Consider the following 19,631-nt stretch of genomic DNA (forward strand, 5'->3'; position numbering starts at 1 on the left):
GCTAGGATAACACTATCAAATTCATCATGAGTAGTGATAAGTTAATAAAGACGGTGAATTTTAAGCTCGGTAATGAAATGTGAAGGTGAATTAATCAACATGACACGAGTGCGGGACAAAGAAAAATTCTGAGTCCCCGACAGGAATTGAACCTATGACCTCCCGAACACCGGGTGGGTGCTCTATCCACTGAGCTACGAGAACTCATGGAGAGCAAGGACATTTCACTGAGTTCATATATGACAGGTGTCCTGTATACTGCTAGGATCAACGCTATCGAATTCATCGTGAGTAGTGATAAGTTAATAAAGATGGTGAATTTTAAGCTCGGTAACGAGTTCTCGTAGCTCAGTGGATAGCGCGCCTGCCCGGTGTTCAGGAGGTCATGGGTTTGATTGCCGTCGGGGACTCAGAATTTTTCTTTGTCCTGTGCTCGTGTCATGTTGATTAATTCATTTTCACATTTCATTACCGAGCTTAAAATTCACCATCTTTATTAACTTATGCTAAGTAGTTGATATTTAAGGAGTTTGTCCGTTATGAGTTGTCACTCGACAGCATCTCCGTTTTTGATCACTTCATTCTGGAAATTTTGTTTTAGTAAAATCTCTGTGTTTTTTTGTTTACTACATTTGATGTACTACGGTAATAAGTACCCTAGGGCCACATTTGTTTGTTACAATAAACTATGCTGTTTATGTCTGATCCATAATCAAGATGCCCCCTCCTGTATGACTGGTGTTTTCTGACTTGCACTAAGTTAGAGTGATTAGACAACAAAAGGTTGAAACTATAGAATGTGAGCACTATCCTCAGCCATTTCAACTCACCCTTGTTTTCTATAAGCAATATAGGTCAACTTAACTATGCCCTGTAAACTATTCCATCAGGCTTTAATAGTGCAACAATTTTGTTCATTGGATTAAAGTCAATCAAACCATCCAAGTTGAAGTCTTGTCAGTACCCAGTTTGTGTGGTGCCCTCAGGCAAGAAATATGTCATACACTTTAGCTTCGTACTTAAGGAAGATGAAGGAGACAATGAAAAACATAGATACTTCGAGTTCTCTGCCTCTAACCCCCCCACCTGCCACCCCCCCCCCCCCCTCTACTACCCACCTCAATACAAATTCTTGTACCAGTAACACTAACCCTCCGTTAGAGCCATTACCTGGTAGACTTTTCTTATAGAGATAATCTTGCGGTTTTCAGCATAGCTTCCAACTGCTTCACTAAAAGTAAAAGAACAATCTTAATAACACATCAGTAATGGTATTACACTAGGCCAGCTTGTTGGTCAGTGGCAGCGAAATCTCCCAAAGGCTGCAATTTTATGAATTATATATAATTATGCCATACATGTAACAATTGAGTTCAGTAGACAGCTGTCAGTAAGATATTTTGCTCAATACTCCCAAGATAATAAACTCTTACCCTGACTTCAGAAAATTCACAAAGTCCATCCAAATCTGTAAAGAGCAAAAACAACAGAGGATGAATTAATACAACAGTAGAACTTTAACTGCATTTTAAGAGAAAAATGTTGAAGTGAAACCTCTGTTCTTGTAATCTATCAAAAATACAGAATTAGCATGAGCTTTTAATTTTGTTATCACAGAAATTTGAGAAATCACATTCTAATAATTGTAAATGAGTGATTCTCATTCCTTGTCTGCTCAGTATTGTTTAACAGAAATAGAAAACACTTGAAATCTCTTTCTCTGTGTTTCACATACATATTTTTTAGTAGATACTTTGTGTGTTCAACTCACAGATCTTGGCATTGACTGCAAATCTGATTGGTTTTCCTATTAGTAAATTGTCGTAGTCTATTTGCGCAAGATTTCTGAGGTGCTGAAGTTGGCAGGGCAGAAGGCCAAATCAATGATCACCTCATAGAAATCTTGAGCGAATAATTGTTTTTAGTAGCTAGAATTCTAACTGAAATTCCTTTAAATAATTAGTTCCAATTATTTATCTTAAGGGCCCATTAACCGATTTATGCGCGCGTTGCTAAGGAGGTGAATTTTCACTTCCGGTTACTTACGTCAGCCTCAGCGCGGAAAGTAAAAACAACTCAATAACTTGCAAATTCGCTTACATTTTAGATGTTTTTCTTTGTTTTTCACAAAATGCAAAGTAAAAAGAGTACAAGCAAAGATGAAATAAGAGAAAGACAGAAAAACAAGAGCAATAGAAAGAGAAAGACTAACTCCATGTGGCTTTGTTTGATCTTACCGAAGTGCACTGGTAGTGTAAATTGCGCACGCGCTGATAGGGTAACTTCAAATATATATCAGGCGCACTTCCGGTTTCTTTAAATACTAAAGGAAACGCGGTTTTTCATTAACTCCAGCCTTTTTTGACGGATTTCGATTAAAACCAACGTTGGAAACATAGCTATGCATTCCTTTTTCGAAATCATGCTTTTTTCAGAAAATTACGAAATTTTTAATATTTTGAACTTCTCTCAAAATTTGACCTTTTAGAAATGAAACAAAATCTATGCATAGCGTTATGAGGGTTTAAATTAAAATATTAAATCAATGAAAAAAATCCAGTTAAAGTAATTTGCCTGGGAGCCTTTGCGTTTTTTCAGTATTAGTCACATGACCATGGGCGTGGCCTGATGACGTCATCACTAGTGTTGCTGATCATGAAAATGTTAAAACACATGAAATAACTCTGAACTAACTAAACATGATGAGGTTATATGAGAATAAATTTTCCTTAGCAACGGCTTGAAAAGATCGGTTAATGGGCCCTTAAGTACTGTTGAACTCAACACTGTAGAAAAATTTCATGTGGACTGAATTATCATTCGAAACTTGCAGTTGTGTATGTATGCTCTTCAGTTCATTCAACAATTTTGAAGTATTAAAATTGTGTAACCCTGAATTTCTAAATCCTTCCTGAAGCTTGATCATATAAATAAGGAAATGTCCTATTTTGTGGATGACCCCTTAGTCAATAAGTAAATGGCTAAAACAATATTGCTATTGATCAACAGCAAACAAGACTCTACACCCTTTAGACTTTGGGCATGCTGTGACGGGCGGAGAACCTCCCATGGGATATTTTCTGAAGGAAACTGAAAATAGTTTGTTTTGTTTGTTCAGATGCCAAAATACATTTACTATAAAGAAACACTGAAATCAGAAACTCTTGCCTGATAAGAGTTGAAGTCCAGCCCAACTTTATCCAGGGCAAATTCATATGCTTGCAGCATTTTATCTCTGAAAAATGAACATGACATCTGAATAAGCCAGTTTATGCAACTGATGTGGGGTTGTCTGAATGTTTTGATTGGAGATTGATTGGAGTAGGTTAGATTGGAGTAAATTGGAGTAGGTTAAGCTGACTTTGCCTCCTTTTTCTAAGGATTAGACAAATAGCCCATCAAAGTGGCCGGCAAAAATCATGAAGTAGATGGATATTTTCACTGACAACCAGCTACCTTTGAACACCCTACTGACGATTTACAGGGTTGTACAGGGAAACCTTAGAAAGGGAGAGAGGGAGGGATGAACACCAATAGAAATTCTTCAGGACTGAATCCAAGGATGACACCCAAAAACAAAATGAAGCTGGCTTTACAAAGTAATTTCTAACTTCTATCCCCAGCAATAGAATAAAAACTCTTTTTTACACAGTTTTCTCAAGCATTCGGACCTCTATCAAAAAAGTTAGTAAGAATTCAGACAAACCAATCAAACACAAATACTGCAGGGATTTCATGATCCATGCCTCTCCCCTGCCCCAAACCAAACACACACACACACACACACACATCCTCCCAGGACAAGTTCAACAAGTACTATGGACAGAGTACAGAGCTATTTAGCCAGTTATGCCAGTTTATAGCGAAATGGGAAACTGAATCACAACAGCAAGAAGCCTTTCTTTAAGGACTGGTGTCATCAGGGAGATGATGACATTAAGTCAAAAACATTCAGCTTTAAAGTAAAGGTAAGGTAAAGTGTACATGACATGACAAACGAGAAAGCATTCAACAGTTTGGAATGGACTTTTCTTGAAAAATGTTTGAATCAATTCGGTTTTGGGCCTGATTTCATAAGATGGGTCAATATTTTCTATAAAGATATTCAAAGTTGTATTATAAACAATGGTCTTTGCTATCACTACTTTAAACAGAGCATGGAGTTAGGCAGGGGGACCCCCTTTCTCCCAATCTTTTTGTCTCCGCAGTTGAAATCCTAGCGATTGTTATAAGAAACCAAGACGATATTAAAGGAATAAAAATAAACAATTTAGAAACTAAACTGTTGTAGTTTGCTAATGATACAACTGTTGTTTTATCAGATTTAGATTCTGCACAAGCTTTGCTTGATTGTTTTGAGAAAGTTTCTGGACTAAAACTTAACATTGCAAAAACAGAAGCAATGTGGATCAACTCCCTCCAGAACTGTGAAAATGAACCACTTGGAGTCAAATTGAAAACTTCTGTTAAGTTTTTGGGAATTTTCATTACACATGATGTACAGATACTAGTCGAGAAAAATTTTAAGTAAAGGCAATAAATTTATGGAAGTCAAGGGGTTTGTCGATTTCTGGCAAGGTTAATATTATAAACGCAATTCTTCTTCCATAACTGATATACCCTAGCTCGGTGATACGCACTCCGTCTGAAGTTATAAACAAATTTAACAATTTAGTTTTTCATTTTTTTGGTTTTATCGAAGCATTGGATTCCAAGGGAATAATAAATACACTAAAAAAGGTATTACGTCAGCCATGGAATGCGCTGATGTTGCTGCTCTCACTTTCGTTAGGTGACAAATAAGGTCGTGTTTACTTTGCACATTTATTTTGCCAGAAGCAACGGTCATTAATTTATTTGCAATTTTGCGAGTATTTCTTGTGGTTTTAGGCAAATGAAGTAAATTCTTTGGCTGCTTCATCGCAGCGAGTTCATAGATTGGAAGGAAAATTAAATATTTGCAAGCCAAGCAAAGAACATGTCAGAACATGCAAGGATTACGTCATTGGAAGGGAAATAACCACCATACTAAAGATAGCCGTGAATAATGTAATTCTTGTATTATGTGACTAGTGTGACTAGTTTGCTAGCCCTTTACTCATTGAAAAACCAATTAAATTTAATCATGACTTTTAGAGTCGGTTTTCAATTGAGTGTCGTAAAACCAAAACCAAACCAATTACTTACCAATTAGACAACTCAGCCAATCTCAAACCGAAGTAAAACCAAAACCAAAACCAAAGTAATTGTCTAATTACTTTCCACACTCAAATGAAAACTGCTCTAATAGTGTTATTATTGTTGCATTCGTATCGTTCATGCCCATACATATTCTGAAGAAAGTTTCAGATTAAGAACATTATGTTATCGGAGATTTCACAATGGCTACGATTACGACTGATGGTGCAATAATACAGTTTGTGTTGATCAAGTGATGTGGTGTCTACAGTAACAAAAGAATCATCAAGGACTGCCTTTGAATGTGCACTGCATTGCGACTGTAGTGATAAGAAAACAGTTAAATTTTAAAAGCGCGGTCATAAGATCTAACAGATCTTCTTGTTCATATTTGGGTCTTCCATCCTTTATGACGTCACATTGTTTGCAAATAAAAAATGGTAAAATACTGAATAAACAATATCTCTAGAAATATTGAACCAGTGTTCTTGAAACTTGCAGCACAAATGTGCATCACAAAAGAACCAAAATGACACCCATAGTACTGTTGCCATAGCAACTCTTTCATCTCTTTCTGTTAAAAAAAAAAACCAAATAACCCCATTTGCAACCTCTAAAGTGAGACAAACTGGCCCTACTTGGAACAGACATAGTTCCCATATTGTCTTAACTCCCATCATTAGATTGGGTGGGGTAGATCATGGTTCTTGGTTTCAGACAAAAACTGGGAATTTCAGTTTTTGTTGCAATAGCACCAAGGGTGACGTTTTGTTTCTTTTTTGATGCACATTTATTTGTGGTGCCAAGTTTCAAGAACACTGCTTCAATATTTCCAGAGATATCGTTTATTCAGTATTTTACCACTTTTTAAGTTGCAAACCTTATGATGTCATCACTGATCTAACACCAATATCTCTACAACCAAAAAAGATATTTCAAAAAGAAAAACACCATTCTTCTGTATTTTGAAAGGCTTTTCAAATAAGCAGAAATTATTTTTCATGTCATACACACTTTAAAATAATTTTTATAGTAAAGATCTCTTTACGGTACTTATAATATGGAGCAACCTATCAGAGGTGTACTATCCCTGTGCAGTATCAACAGAAACAACTGATAAGAGCTAATGCTTTCGGTATCACTACCACTAAGAGGATCATGAGCAGAACGCTTCAAATCTGACAGTATCGAAGAAAAAATTAACAAAGGATTTGCAATTCTGATTGTATAGAACAGTCCTGACATATGAAAATATATCTTGATATGAATCATAGGTTAACTTGATATCCTGTCACATTCAAACAAACACAACAGGCACTCCTTGGGCTTATTGTTTTTTTTCCTTCCCACATGGGAGGGGAAAGACTGCAAGAGCATCTGTACAGGAGGTTACTGATCATTAAATGACAAAACTGTAGTTGGTACAGATTTTCTTTGCAAGTACAGGGTACTCAATTCAGTTGATAGCCAAATAGATTTGAGAGGAAGTCTGTGAATTTAAACAGGCCTATCAGGTACTTATTCTTGCTGTTGACAAAAAGGATTGCAACAACGAGGGATGTGATTGACTACTTATAATGGTGTCCAGATGTGATTACTTATGTCTTTGCTCACATATAAGCTATCCCTTTTTGGATCTAGCAGTGGCTAAGATTAGACCCAAAAGGTCTGTAATACTGGCTCAGCTCTTTGAAAGTCTGTGAATATAGCAACATTATATTGTTGCTCAGCAAAGTAAATTCTTATGTGAGAACACCTCATATTCTACGCTTATTGATTACTGTTAGGGAGTGATTTTTTCCACAATCACCCTGGTAGTAATTCTCAATTAATTAGCAAAGTAGGCCTACCTAAAATTTTGGAGGGAACTTTTTGTTTCCTTTACATATGACAGGTAACACTTCCAAAGATCAATGTTTAACACCTTGATCAAGCATTTCTGGAAAAGCTGAAATAATAGAAGTCAAAAGACAATACAAATGTTGCGTTATGCACACCAGCAACAGTCATTTTGTTAAATACAATAAAACAGCTATTTAACAAGTTACATCAGTTATCATCACTACGTCCATTAAAAAGTTACGGTGAAGAATGAGGTCAAAGCAGAAGACTGAGTTCTTTTCAGGCATTTAAAACACGAAATGACCAAATGCCACTGGGGTTGGCCTAAATAGCACACAGGTTAGCCTAAGTAGCGTTCAGGTTAGCCTTAATATCACAGACTCGACAGCGCCTTTTGGTGTACACGATAGTGTTCTTTAAGGGATTGTTGTTTCAATGCCAACAAACAATTGAAAGACTTGTCTAATGCTTTTACAAGTCAATGAAAGAAACAAAAGCAATTTTAAGGCAGCCCTTATTTTTGCTGGACGTAACACCTGAATGTACCTCGTTCAGGTATGTAACCTCATCTTGTAGAAAAAAATAATTCCAACCCCTTTGGACAATTTATGAGACAAGAGAGCATGTTTTGAAGTACAACTTAAATCTTAAAAAGAAATTTGTTGGAGAATTATGTGGAATATATCTACAAGTTAAATTATTTATTACAAAATATTTGCCGTTTTTCCTACGGAATGGCCAAAAGCAATCAAACAACTATTTCAATTACCTTTTCTACTTGCTCATAGTTCTTATGTTTCATCTGAAAGAAAATCAACCACAAAAATTCATTCTAAAGGTCCTGAATAGTAAGTGATACTACACATCTTGATCCAAATAATTTCTGAATGCTTCACTCAAGTGGTGGGTGATTCAAGGAGACCAGTACAACTTTCACACTAGTCTCTACAGGTGTACAAATCAGTTTCACTGTTCATAGGAGACTGAGACAAAAAGAGTCGTCAGTTCACTGGGAAATTCATGCAGTTGCTCACAGAGCACTTTGATTAAAACTATTATAGCTTGATGCTGATTGACACAGGAGTCCCAATAGGCTGACTGGATCAAAAGCACCAAATTTGAATAACAATACACTAGAAAATCTTAGTCTTGCCCTGATGAGAAGAATCTTTCATATGGAAACATAGGGAGGCTAAGGTTTTCTACCAGAGAGCTTTTCAAATTCCATGCCATTCATGTAATCAGTCCATTAGTTTTGGAGACAATAGTTTTGATTTTAGTGTAACACTGGTATGAACATAGTTGGTAGACAGCACGAAAGACATACAGCATCACAAGTGGTACCAGGACCAAGTTTCCTTGAGACCAGTTTTCACTGGTTTTGAAGTCGATGGGTGAATTAGCATTAATATCTTATCTTATCAATTTCATGAGCACGTTATCTAAATCTGTGAATGATGCCCAAGAAAGCCTTTGAGTTTCACAAGCATTTCATGCTTGCTAGAATGTAAACCATTCAGCCCCAAGATCAACATTTCAATTCCCTTACTGACTGCCAGGAATTGTCCTTTGTTTGTGACTGATAATAATAGCATATCCACAAAATAAACCCTGCTTATCACACATCTGCTTGAAAATTTGTTGATATTGTAATAAATTGGCTGGTGTTAATCACTCCTGGTTAGTTTTTTTTTTTTTTTTTTGGGTGAGAGTTGGCCAACAGACAAATAACCATTATGCCTGCTTGCAAGTTTTTAAGACAACCTTTTTCTAGGAGGCCACAATACCACAAATGTTGGTGTTTTGATTCTTTACCCACAGCAGGCTTCTTTCAAGTGGTTTTACCCCCAAGAGTGACCAACAGGTACATACCTAACAGACCTTTTTAGAGATACAGCAGCCATACTGAATATATTGCGACATTCCCAGGGGGCAAAGGTTTGCAGGCTTGCATGATGGGACATATGGCACAGAACCTGTCATGCATTTGAAGGAGGGCAAAACGTTTTTCACAGGCAGGCAAAACTACTCAAACTAAACTTCTAATATAAGAAAACCTTTCCTCTAGATTTCAAACCAGGCAAGCAAAATAGTCCTCACAACTGGTCAATTTGCCTGGTGCCTGGCTCTTATGAAATCTCTGTGCTACGCAGAAAAAATTTGGGCAACTAGAGGTTGACCTCTAACTAGCAGTAAATGGATCTTTATCTTGCTCATCTTTTCAGCACTAGGGAAGGTGCAAATGAAACAAACTGGCCATAAAATTACTATAAAACTATTGAAATGGAAGAAACCATTTAATCCTGCATCAGAAAGGAAACATTAATATATTACTGAATGACTTTGAGCAAGTCCATGTAGAGAAAAAGCCACAATGTGTACAAGAGTATGATAATCATTCCTGTCCCATTAGAGGGCTGAAACATTAGAACCATTCATACTTCCAGCTTATGTTCGAAATCTCAGGGTTTAGGTTGAGAGAATCCCATAATTTGCTTGAAAATAATTTATTCAATATGGCTGCCATATGGGTAACAAGATCTAGTCTAGTGGATGTAGATTGACACTCATTCTGAATTCCCATAACTACATGCCATATTTTGCAAGAAATGTAATGAAATGAACAGAGAAATGCATATTTTGAGCCAACTTCACGTTACCACTCAATAATTTAGCTTTTCAAAAAACAATGCACCTTACTACTAGTTGTTGCTTCATTTTTCTCAGGAGACTTGATGGATCACTGATCAGGGCTGTCAATAAGGGCCCTAACCCATAGAACCCAATATGGCTGAGTTGGTTCGCTGGGCCCTTGATATTACAAGTGAAATTGCCAGTAGTTGGTACAGTTCACCCCTATATATAGCAACAAGGCCACAGGTGCATCAAACCTTACAATGACAGCCCTACTGATGTAAGGATGGGAAACAGAAGTAACATGACTCCTTAAATTGGCACATTTTGACATAACTGACAGCATCATGTCTGTTATGTTAAACTTCAGACATCAAAACTACATTGAAGGCGATGGGCAAAACCATGCCAATAAAAATATACACTTTACTTCTGGTTACCATCCATGACATCTGGGAAGAAATGTTGCTGTAAACCTCACTACAGGGAACTCTTTGATGACGTCATTGTTAAAAAATTCCATTAAGATAAAAACAACATTCTCCTCTTTTGACATTTCCTCTAGGATGTGCCAAGAATTAAAAATGTGTTTCTTTTTGCACCTTGTCTTTACTTTCTTTTGTAAATTTGTTCTTTCACATGTGTTCCACTGAGAAAGTTTCTACCTTAAGTGTGAGGAAAGTAAACATTTTTGAAGTCAGAAGTGTCATTGGTTGGGAGGCCAAGGATTTTTTAATAGATTATTGTACAAGGAGTGGGCTGCTGGGAAACTCCTAATATGAGAGGGTTTTAAGTTCCAATTACTGCATCTTTGTTGGTAACTCAATCAGGGTCAAGTAAAATCAGAGTCTCCTTTTTCACAGTCTCAAACAAAAATTATTTCCGTACTTAACACACAGATTTGCCGTGATCCCCACATTAATAAAATTATTGTGAAATTTGAGATCCTATTTTCAAGATTTGAATGCAGACCTAAAAAAGTATCAAGGTGAGCACGTCTTTAGCCAGAGGGTGTCCTCAGGAGGCGAAGAGAGGCAGATTTAGATGTTTTAAAAGTACATATTGTCCTTCCAAAGAAGTGAAAAGCACTTGTTTGGCTTAAGGGTTGGTGAAAAGACCATAAAAAGTCATAATCATGAGTCTTCTGATATCATATATACTTTCAAAAATGCAATTCACAAACTTGCAAAAAAAGAAATCAGATATGTCTAACACACTGATGTTTGTACGCAGGGTATGTCAACATCATTCTAATATCACCAAAAAAATAACATGACAGGAAGTGCATGGTAACATGAGAAACTTAATGTTTTGATCATGTAGGTAACCTCCTCACCACACAACTGAAAAGAATTATATATCTTCCTGCAAAATTCCTTTAGTGTAGTTTTAAGGTGAAGGGATGTGGGGATATTTATTAGCATTTAAATAGACAGGGATATCGGAGATACATTGGCAAGGTATTGCTCACAATATCATCTACTTTTGGACACCAATACAAATAACTCAAACTCGAGACAGAAGTAACCAGACTGCACACAATGTAAACACAGCACAACCAGTTTGAGAGTCAATCTCTGTTTAGTGTTAGAAAGGACACAAGCTTCAAAAATCCCATTTATTAGGCCCTTAAAAGGGCAAACCAACATAGCATTTCATTGTCTCTAGTGAACCAAAATTCTAAAAGGCTATGTTCGGTGTCGATTTACAACTAACACTACATTAAGATAACCTTTTAACTGCCTACCTTTGACCTTGATTTTGATGTGTAGTAGAATTTAATTAATAATTAATTTTACTTTACCTATGACTTTCACCTTCAGTAGTCTCTCCAACAATAATTTTGAGTTAAATGGGTGTCTTTCAAATCTGTCTTTACTAAGGCCTGTTTATGCAGAACTATTGCTATCGAGTAGCACATTCAAGAGTAATATGGTGATAAGTGAGAAAACTGACCAGCAATTTCAGAAATTTTGGAAAATTTCAAAGAAATTACTAGTCATTTACACCAACAATTCAAGGTCACCTTAAAATACCCTTTGAAATCGCTTCCCAATCACAAAAAGGTGCCTGTATAAAATGGCCTAAAAATACATGTTAGTTAAGAATGGACTTCAAAGACACACAGCCAGTCCGAGAGCGGAGACTTAAATCGTAACACTGATAGAACCAGTACAAATGTTAAATAGACTACAAATTCTAAAAACCTCTTGCTCAATGTACAATCTCCAGTAACGGCCAGCATTAGGGAATCGTCTTACAAGCTTTTCACAGAGCACTCTAGAAGTTTCTAACGGTGTATTCTAAAAGGATAAAAACAAAGACTGTCAATAGATGAAGGATTTCAGTATGACAACCTTACTATACAAAATTTATTTATACATCATAATTCACAAGGGTTTCCCATCAATGTGAATATTATTTATATAATATCATATCGAAATATTTGCAATGCCTTAATTTTGCGATTTTGGAAGAACAATTTGTTGCAACATTTAGTTTTTATCAATTTCTAGAATTTGCTTAACATTTCCTTTATTACTGCATTACTACATGTTAGTTCCATTATCATAAGAATTCCTGGTTTTCAATACAGGCTGGGTAATAATATTTCTATACATAACACACAACCCCCATGAAAAACACCTTCAGCATGTAAATATATTCACAAGTTACAAATATGAACTTGATGGATAAGATAAAGGGAAAAGACTAAGTTTAATTAGCACTAAAATGAGTTGAAAGAAAACTAAACGCTATAACATGATGTTTTGCTATAACATTTCCTTTTGCTTTCTTCTCCTGTGCAGAAATTGCATTAGAATGTTTTATGCCATCAGACTGTAAAACTGGCAGAACAAATCTAAAGGTTACAAATGACTATGTGAAAGTTCATATATCTGAACTGCGGGGAATGATAAGAAGACATGATTGATCATCGCAAATATATACATAACTTTCACAACTGCTTAAGTTGTGTGTATAACTGCGATGAGCATTCATGTCTTCATATCATTCTCCTCAGTTCAAACGTATGAACTTTCATATATTCATTTGTATTCTTCAACATCTATGGGTATATTACAAACTCACAATGTGGCCATCTCCCAGTTGGCTTGATAGCTCAGTTGGTAGAGCACTGCACTGGTGTCGCAGAGGTCATGGGTTCGAATCCCGTTCAGGCCTGAATGTTTTTCAGGCTTTAGTTTCACAACTGCTTAAGTTGTGTGTATAACTGCTATGATTAATCACGTCTTCAAATCTAAAGGTTCTTTCAAATTACTTTTCGGTCTCACTGTAAGAGACTCTACACAGGTAAAAGAAAAACAAAACAAAAACAACCAAATCCGGGTCAGGTTGTTCAAAGCCTGACAAGCAAGTCCAGGATTAGTGAGGTTTTCTGTTTATATTGTTTGTCCTTCAGTTTTTGAGCTTAAGTTACCTCAAGCTACACAAAACATAAGCAGTCAAAAAAACATTCATGCAAGAAAAATTAATACTTTTATTACCTTTTAATACTGAGTTAGTGTTAACTGGCTTTCAAACAATGCAGCACTACATTCTTCTTACAGTTTGCCTTTCTAAAACTTAATGTACTTTTAACTCTACCTGCGCCTCTCTTATCAGAACTCCCCAGGATTCCGTGTCATAAGGATGATGCTGTAATCGCAGCTCTGCTTTTATACCACGTTCAGTTTTACTCCAAAATGTGACACCACCATCCTTAACATAAAAAGTTACATAGTATTAGAATTCCCCATCCTTTGGCACACCTGGTAGCAGACCTCATTACATTTTATATCATCAGTGTTTAATAGGGATGAAACGATATTAAAGCTCTGTGCATTTCTTACTTCTTACAGTATTTTTGAAAGAAACTCAGTTAAAATTGAAAACCACAACAATGTTTGCTATCAATTTCTATTGATATTTGAAATATATTATCACCATGGCAAAAGTTTATGAATCTGACTGATTTATTATGAGGCCCTACAAATAATTTACCATTTCTTGTACAGACAGTGATCACACTTTCACTTCACAGTCATTCTACTCGTACTCAGTCCTGTTACTATTACTAATCCATCAATTAGCATTGAAAATTGTCGATTTCAATCAATTTTTATCAAAATTATCAATTTGCAACCTCGTGATTTACTACATTATTTCACTCAAGCGTTATCCAGACAAGGCTTAAAATTAAAACAGAAGCTAGGGACAGAAGGGGCACTTTACGACAGCACGTGCTTATTCAAGAAAAAAATTCAATCACTAAAGCCTTCAGTTCCTCGTGGAAATAGAGAGGTAGGTTTTCGGTTTTAAATACAGTGAGTCTAAGACCATATCATCATTCTGATGTGAATACAATTCTTAAAACAGCAAACATAAAACACAGCTGTAGACAAAACTACAGCTGCGTTTGAAAAGAAGGAAAGAGATTTCTGATAGTTGCAGATGGCAATACACTTACCTACTTTAAAAACACTGGTGAAATCTAGACCAAGTTAAATGTAGAAAACGAAACGAAATAAAGCTACAGACAACGAAAATTTAACCTCAAAATATATATAACGATCTACAAGCATTGTACCTTCTGGTCTGAACCTGTACGTCTTTCATTGGTGCCATTCCCGACGACGTCTCCACCTGCTTGCATCGTTTCAAGCCCTACTTCGAGTCTAAAACATTACCTTTAACCCACATAAATCTAGTCGGCAGAGTAAATAAGCCGTTAAGCTACAGTTTGCCACCCAAAGTGACCAGAAACGATTGAAAAATGGCGGACCGCCAAGGCATGGTCCACGAGCTTGCAAAGAACGATGGGAATGTCGACTCATGAGGAACCGGCATTCCATGCGCCCCGGCTAGACTTTTTAGCACAATACCGAGCATAATTTTTAGCTTTTATCTAAATTTAGCACTGCTCAAGAAATAGCGGAAATTAATACAAAATCCGGCCAGGATGCTTAGAAATGTAGAAAACGGCGGTTCGAAAAGGCGTTATACCTTGTTTTGTCTTCATTCGCCCTGTTCTGTTCTGTCTCTATTCTGCTTAAAATTTTGATCCAAGGAGCATAAAAGAGAAACGAGTATAATTCGGGCATAAATTCCAAAAATATTGAGCAGTGCTAGGAGCGAGGGTGGTAAAGGGGGTATATAGATCACGTTTCACGGAAAATAAAGCAGCCCTTTCACAATTCACGAAAAATACAACATTGGCATTTCACGCTTCACGGGAAATAAAAGAGAACGTTTTGGAAAATCACGGATCACGGCGACTATGGAAATCACGATTCACGAGGAAAAAATTAGCCATTTCACATTTCCCGGGAAAAAAAGGCCGATCACGAGTCACGAAAATACCCTTTACCACCCTCAGGAGCGTAATATACCAGTTTTACGAGCACAATCGACAAAAGCCTAGCCCTGGCTTCTTTTGTTTTGGGGGTCACTTGGGGTCTCCATGGGGTTACTGCACGTATTTTTTCCCCATTTCTTCTGTTTGTAAATTTTGAGCGCCTTATGTATATTTTTGAACTTGCCATGAATTGTGATAAATAAACAACATATAGTTGATTGGCAGGTCCAAAAACTTGCTTTACCTTTTACACAGCAGTTAGCGCAAAGGAAATTAGAAGACCAGAAACAAACCAATACATAGTGATAACAATGGGTTGACAGGCCTACACAACTCCTATCCACGTGTCATAGCCGCTTTGAGAGTTTTGCTCGAACTAGTATATCTTTGAGGATCTGCCCCTTTTGTATTGTACGATAGGGGGATCTTTGAATATTTCGCTAAGCAATAATCCTGTTTTTAGGAGGACATTTCACCAGAGTAGAGCCGTTAGAGGTCATAGGTCTGCGTGGTTTCCGCTGCTATCCGCGTGTAATTTGTTGAGTTTGACACCTCTGTTTTTGGCCACGTGCTATTTTTTTAGCTCATTTGATTGCAAGATATGTTTTAAGCTCTCTAAATATTAGCTCTGGAGGGACAAAGTTTGAAATATTCCGTGAGCATGTTGGTTACTTGCATTTTGTATTATTTCGCCGGGCCCGGCTGTTTGATTTACTGTTGCAAGTTATGCTGCTTGTTATCACGGGTGTCATATTTATCTTTGTCCGGCTTCGCCAGAGATAGCTGTAGCTTTCCTTGTTGAAAGCTATGAGTCTGTCTTAGAGAGACGTTCTTATGCTTCTTGCATCATTTTTCATCGAGCTTTTTGTCCTTCCAGTTTGTTCGTTCTGGAACTGCAAAAGTAGGTGTTCACGCGCAAGTCTGTGGACTGTTTAGCGTGTTGCTTATGATATTGTGTGGTTTTGTTCAGGCAAAAGCTCTGAATTTAGGAGTTCTTCCTATGATTGTTCATCCAGCTCCACGTTGTGGTTGTCATTGCTTTTATTTGCGATGTTGTCAGGTTTTCTGGAGACTGTTAATAGTCCCTCTTTTGTTAGGAGGCTCGTAGCCTTGTAGATCAGGCAAGACCGCGGTTTCGATCCTTCTGGATCTCATCAGTTGCCGATAGAATGGAGTGGTAGAGACCAATACTCGGTAACACGCCGCACCTGGCATATTTTTTTGGTATTATATCAAACAGCCGGGCCCGGCGAAATAATACAAAATGCAAGTAACTAACATGCTCACGGAATATTTCAAACTTTGTCCCTCCAGAGCTAATATTTAGAGAGCTTAAAACATATCTTGCAATCAAATGAGCTAAAAAAATAGCACGTGGCCAAAAACAGAGGTGTCAAACTCAACAAATTACACGCGGATAGCAGCGGAAACCACGCAGACCTATGACCTCTAACGGCTCTACTCTGGTGAAATGTCCTCCTAAAAACAGGATTATTGCTTAGCGAAATATTCAAAGATCCCCCTATCGTACAATACAAAAGGGGCAGATCCTCAAAGATATACTAGTTCGAGCAAAACTCTCAAAGCGGCTATGACACGTGGATAGGAGTTGTGTAGGCCTGTCAACCCATTGTTATCACATAAGAGTAACAAAAGGGAGGCTCACGGAAGAAAAGGTTTCTTCCCATACACAGCATGCAGTGAAAATATTGGCAAAACAATCTGCCATTTTGTTTGCAATGCAGTTGCGGTCCGTTGTGGCCATCGATCAACCAGCGGATCATCAACATCGCGTGGGAAAAGAGAGTTTGGGGAGAGTAAAACGAACAATTTCAAACGACACTAACAACCTATAAACACCCATGTCAGCTTACAAAGGTGACAAACTGATCCAGGACATTGGCAAATCGACTTCATACGTTAGCGAACTGGTCGTTGGCGAACCAGTGATACGTTGGCGAAACCACCGTGTACCACCTCGACAGGTATAATATTGAGGAAGGAAATATAGAAAATGAAACATATTTTGGCGCCAACTAGGCAACTACTCCATAAATTGCGTTAATAAAACTTCGGGCGAATCGACTTTGAGTTGGAGCGAATCGACTTTGAGTTAGGGCGAAACGACTTGAGGCGAAGCGACCTGTTTTTAACTGACCGTCCTCCATGCACTGTTTCTGAAACGCAAAAGTTTCAGCTCAGTAAATTAAAGCATGGTTAACTTTAAAATCAGTTCCCTGGGTAACTGCAAACAAATCATTGGTTGGCCCTGCCTCTTATTTGCCTTTGCAACCCAAAACTCTGAGCGTAATTCTCTAAGTGCATGTATCAACACCTTTCATAGTAAGTATTACCTGTTTGTCGCTAATAACCAATAACCCATTTGTCAATATAGCGTTTCTTTCATGTAACCTCCGGCTGTCAAAACTTCGAAAATTGCTACTGGGCATTATTGGCAGCTTTCTAACACTGTCTTATCTATCCGGGTAGTTTAGTCGACAGTTACTGTTTAGTTTTGTTTTATAAAATAACTCATTCCGTCCTGTCTTGTCCTTTTACGGCAGTCGCCTTACACTAAAGTATCTCGATCTCAGAGGTCGATTTCTTACATATAAGTTTTACTTTTGGACGCACTGACATAATTTATCATTACGGTTTCCGGATTCCGGATTCCGGTTTGCGGTTTTGCGGTTTCGGGATTCCGTGGTTTAGGGTTGCCCCCTGCTCATGAGGGGTTTGTCGTAATATCAACAGACAAAACGTTTTCTTTCCTCTTTCCTGGAAAAATATATACAATTGGCAAGGCGTGATCGAGTTATTCGAAGCTCTACTGGCACCAGCAGGTTTGCTACTGCATTTTAACAACTCATTTGTCAACTATTGCAATTGTCGCAACTTCCAAAGAAACGTTGCTCTTTTTGATTACTACCGTTCTGTAGACAGTCTCTGTCCAGTTTTCTCAGTTTCGATCTGTTTTCGTAACCAAATTGTTTGGGGTTCACGTTTGGTTTTCTTAGCTACTAGTAGGCGCCCATGCCATTTTAACTAAGGCATTCTTGTCTGAAATATCGATTTCCTTGGTAGCAACAGACAAATCTCCTTACTCCTCCCCATATGGTAGCTGTTGTCGTCGTTTTTTCTTCTGAAATAGTAAACATTGGGCTTAATTTCCGTGCACATCATTGGGCTAAAATTTGAGTTTAGAAATGTGGGCCCGGTTGTTTAGTATTTAGAATCGTTCTGGCTAGTTTTAGTCGTGTTATCTTTAATTTTTTGCCAGATATATCCACGAGAAACATTTCCTCACAAAACTCTGTCTTCCTTATAGAGCCCCGCTATCAACCATGCACTGTTTGCAAACTTTTCTGACACTAGCTTATAACTATACTAACTAAAATTCACTTATAGCTTATTTGTCAGTTTTCAACTGTCAATTCCTGTTTCTAATCTTGACATGCTTGAAAAGGTAAAACGCCAAATGTACAATCAAGACACATCTTGGTATAATCCAATTCTGCCCAAACCAGCTTGTAGCGAAAGATCTAACTTGCTACCGAACAGTTATTGTCTTTAGTCAGTGGAACGGCACGAAAGACGAAAACTCAACAGAATCGCTTCGGATCCGGCTGAGAAGTTGGCAGGCAACAGCAGATACAACAAAACATCGAGGTGAGTCGACTTAATTAAAGAAAACGTCCCAATTTTCAGCTTTAAAACCAAACCGTTGCGTTTCCATATAAACCTTTGTATTTAAAAAATTCAAACCGGTGAATTCACGTTTGTCGTTCTCATACATTGAACTATCAGGCCGCCTGATTCAGTTGTTGATAGAACGGAGAGTAACAGTAAAAAAAAAAAAACAACAACAAAAACAACAACAAACAAAACAAACCAAGAAACTAATTTATGATAGAAATATCGATCCGTTATTTTAGCATCGTCTGATATATGGGGTATTATCATCCTCAGGGCAACCTCCAGGGCATGTATTACTGACGACCAGTAACATAAAATCATAACCCCGTACTGTTACAAACTCTAAAATAGACACAATTTGCTCCTAAATTGCACAGGACAGCCGGACACGAAAACAACCCTACGTAAGATGAGTGCAATTAGTTCTACATTAATAGCGTTATTTTATCATACTGAGGACTAAAGTGAAACCGGCTAACGCAAAGTCTTTAAAAAGAGTTCGTTGTATAACATGAAAGCCGCAATCGATTTAAGAGTTCCAAGTAGTCCGACTGAGCTTGGGCTAACTGTGGTGCACCACATCAACGACGAGAAAGCGGGAAGAAAATGGATGAAGGGAACAAGATATCGTATGCTCGTCATGAGAAGTTAGGGCTTATTAATAAAGCAACAGCTTCTCTTCTCGATGACGTTTCTCAGTCTAGGTACAATCCAGGCTCAATTATATTGATATAAATAGTTGTTCTTGAACGGTCACTTTTAATTTTGAACATGTTTGCTACCTAGCTGACATACGTAACGTCATGTTGGTGAACTGTGTTTATCATCGCTGTTTGTGTAACCGCATGTACACTTGAATATTATATCAAGCTATGATGCCCTGAGAACCGTGAGAGTCATACGAGACTTTCTATTTCCCTTC

At 37.4% G+C, this 19,631-nt stretch overlaps 2 protein-coding genes and 1 non-coding gene across 4 annotated transcripts in view; 2 read left to right on the forward strand and 1 right to left on the reverse strand.

Annotated features, from left to right (window-relative positions):
* Positions 1-14,615, reverse strand: part of LOC145479077 (cleavage stimulation factor subunit 3-like) — a 27,757-nt gene extending 13,142 nt beyond the window's left edge. Inside the window, exons 1-8 of one of the 2 annotated variants that reach the window (XM_081457325.1) lie at positions 14,246-14,615; positions 13,264-13,377; positions 11,862-11,957; positions 7,790-7,822; positions 7,029-7,126; positions 3,169-3,235; positions 1,434-1,468; positions 1,171-1,231 (exon numbers count right to left, since the gene is read on the reverse strand). In XM_081457325.1, coding sequence (XP_081313451.1) covers positions 1,171-1,231; positions 1,434-1,468; positions 3,169-3,235; positions 7,029-7,126; positions 7,790-7,822; positions 11,862-11,957; positions 13,264-13,377; positions 14,246-14,311 — 570 coding nt within the window. In that variant the 5' untranslated portion in view covers positions 14,312-14,615. Of the gene's footprint in view, positions 1-1,170; positions 1,232-1,433; positions 1,469-3,168; positions 3,236-7,028; positions 7,127-7,789; positions 7,823-11,861; positions 11,958-13,263; positions 13,378-14,245 lie in introns of those variants that run through there. The other variant, XM_081457327.1, reaches the window with a different exon arrangement.
* The window catches only part of LOC145479086 (uncharacterized), a 243,610-nt gene that overhangs the window by 170,639 nt on the left and 53,340 nt on the right, over positions 1-19,631 (forward strand). The window lies entirely within an intron of this gene.
* Positions 12,768-12,840, forward strand: Trnat-ggu (transfer RNA threonine (anticodon GGU)). The gene has a single exon. It is a non-coding gene; the product is annotated as a tRNA-Thr (tRNA).

The sequence above is a fragment of the Orbicella franksi genome, chromosome 2 (assembly GCF_964199315.1).
Source record: "Orbicella franksi chromosome 2, jaOrbFran1.1, whole genome shotgun sequence".
NCBI lineage: Eukaryota > Metazoa > Cnidaria > Anthozoa > Scleractinia > Merulinidae > Orbicella > Orbicella franksi.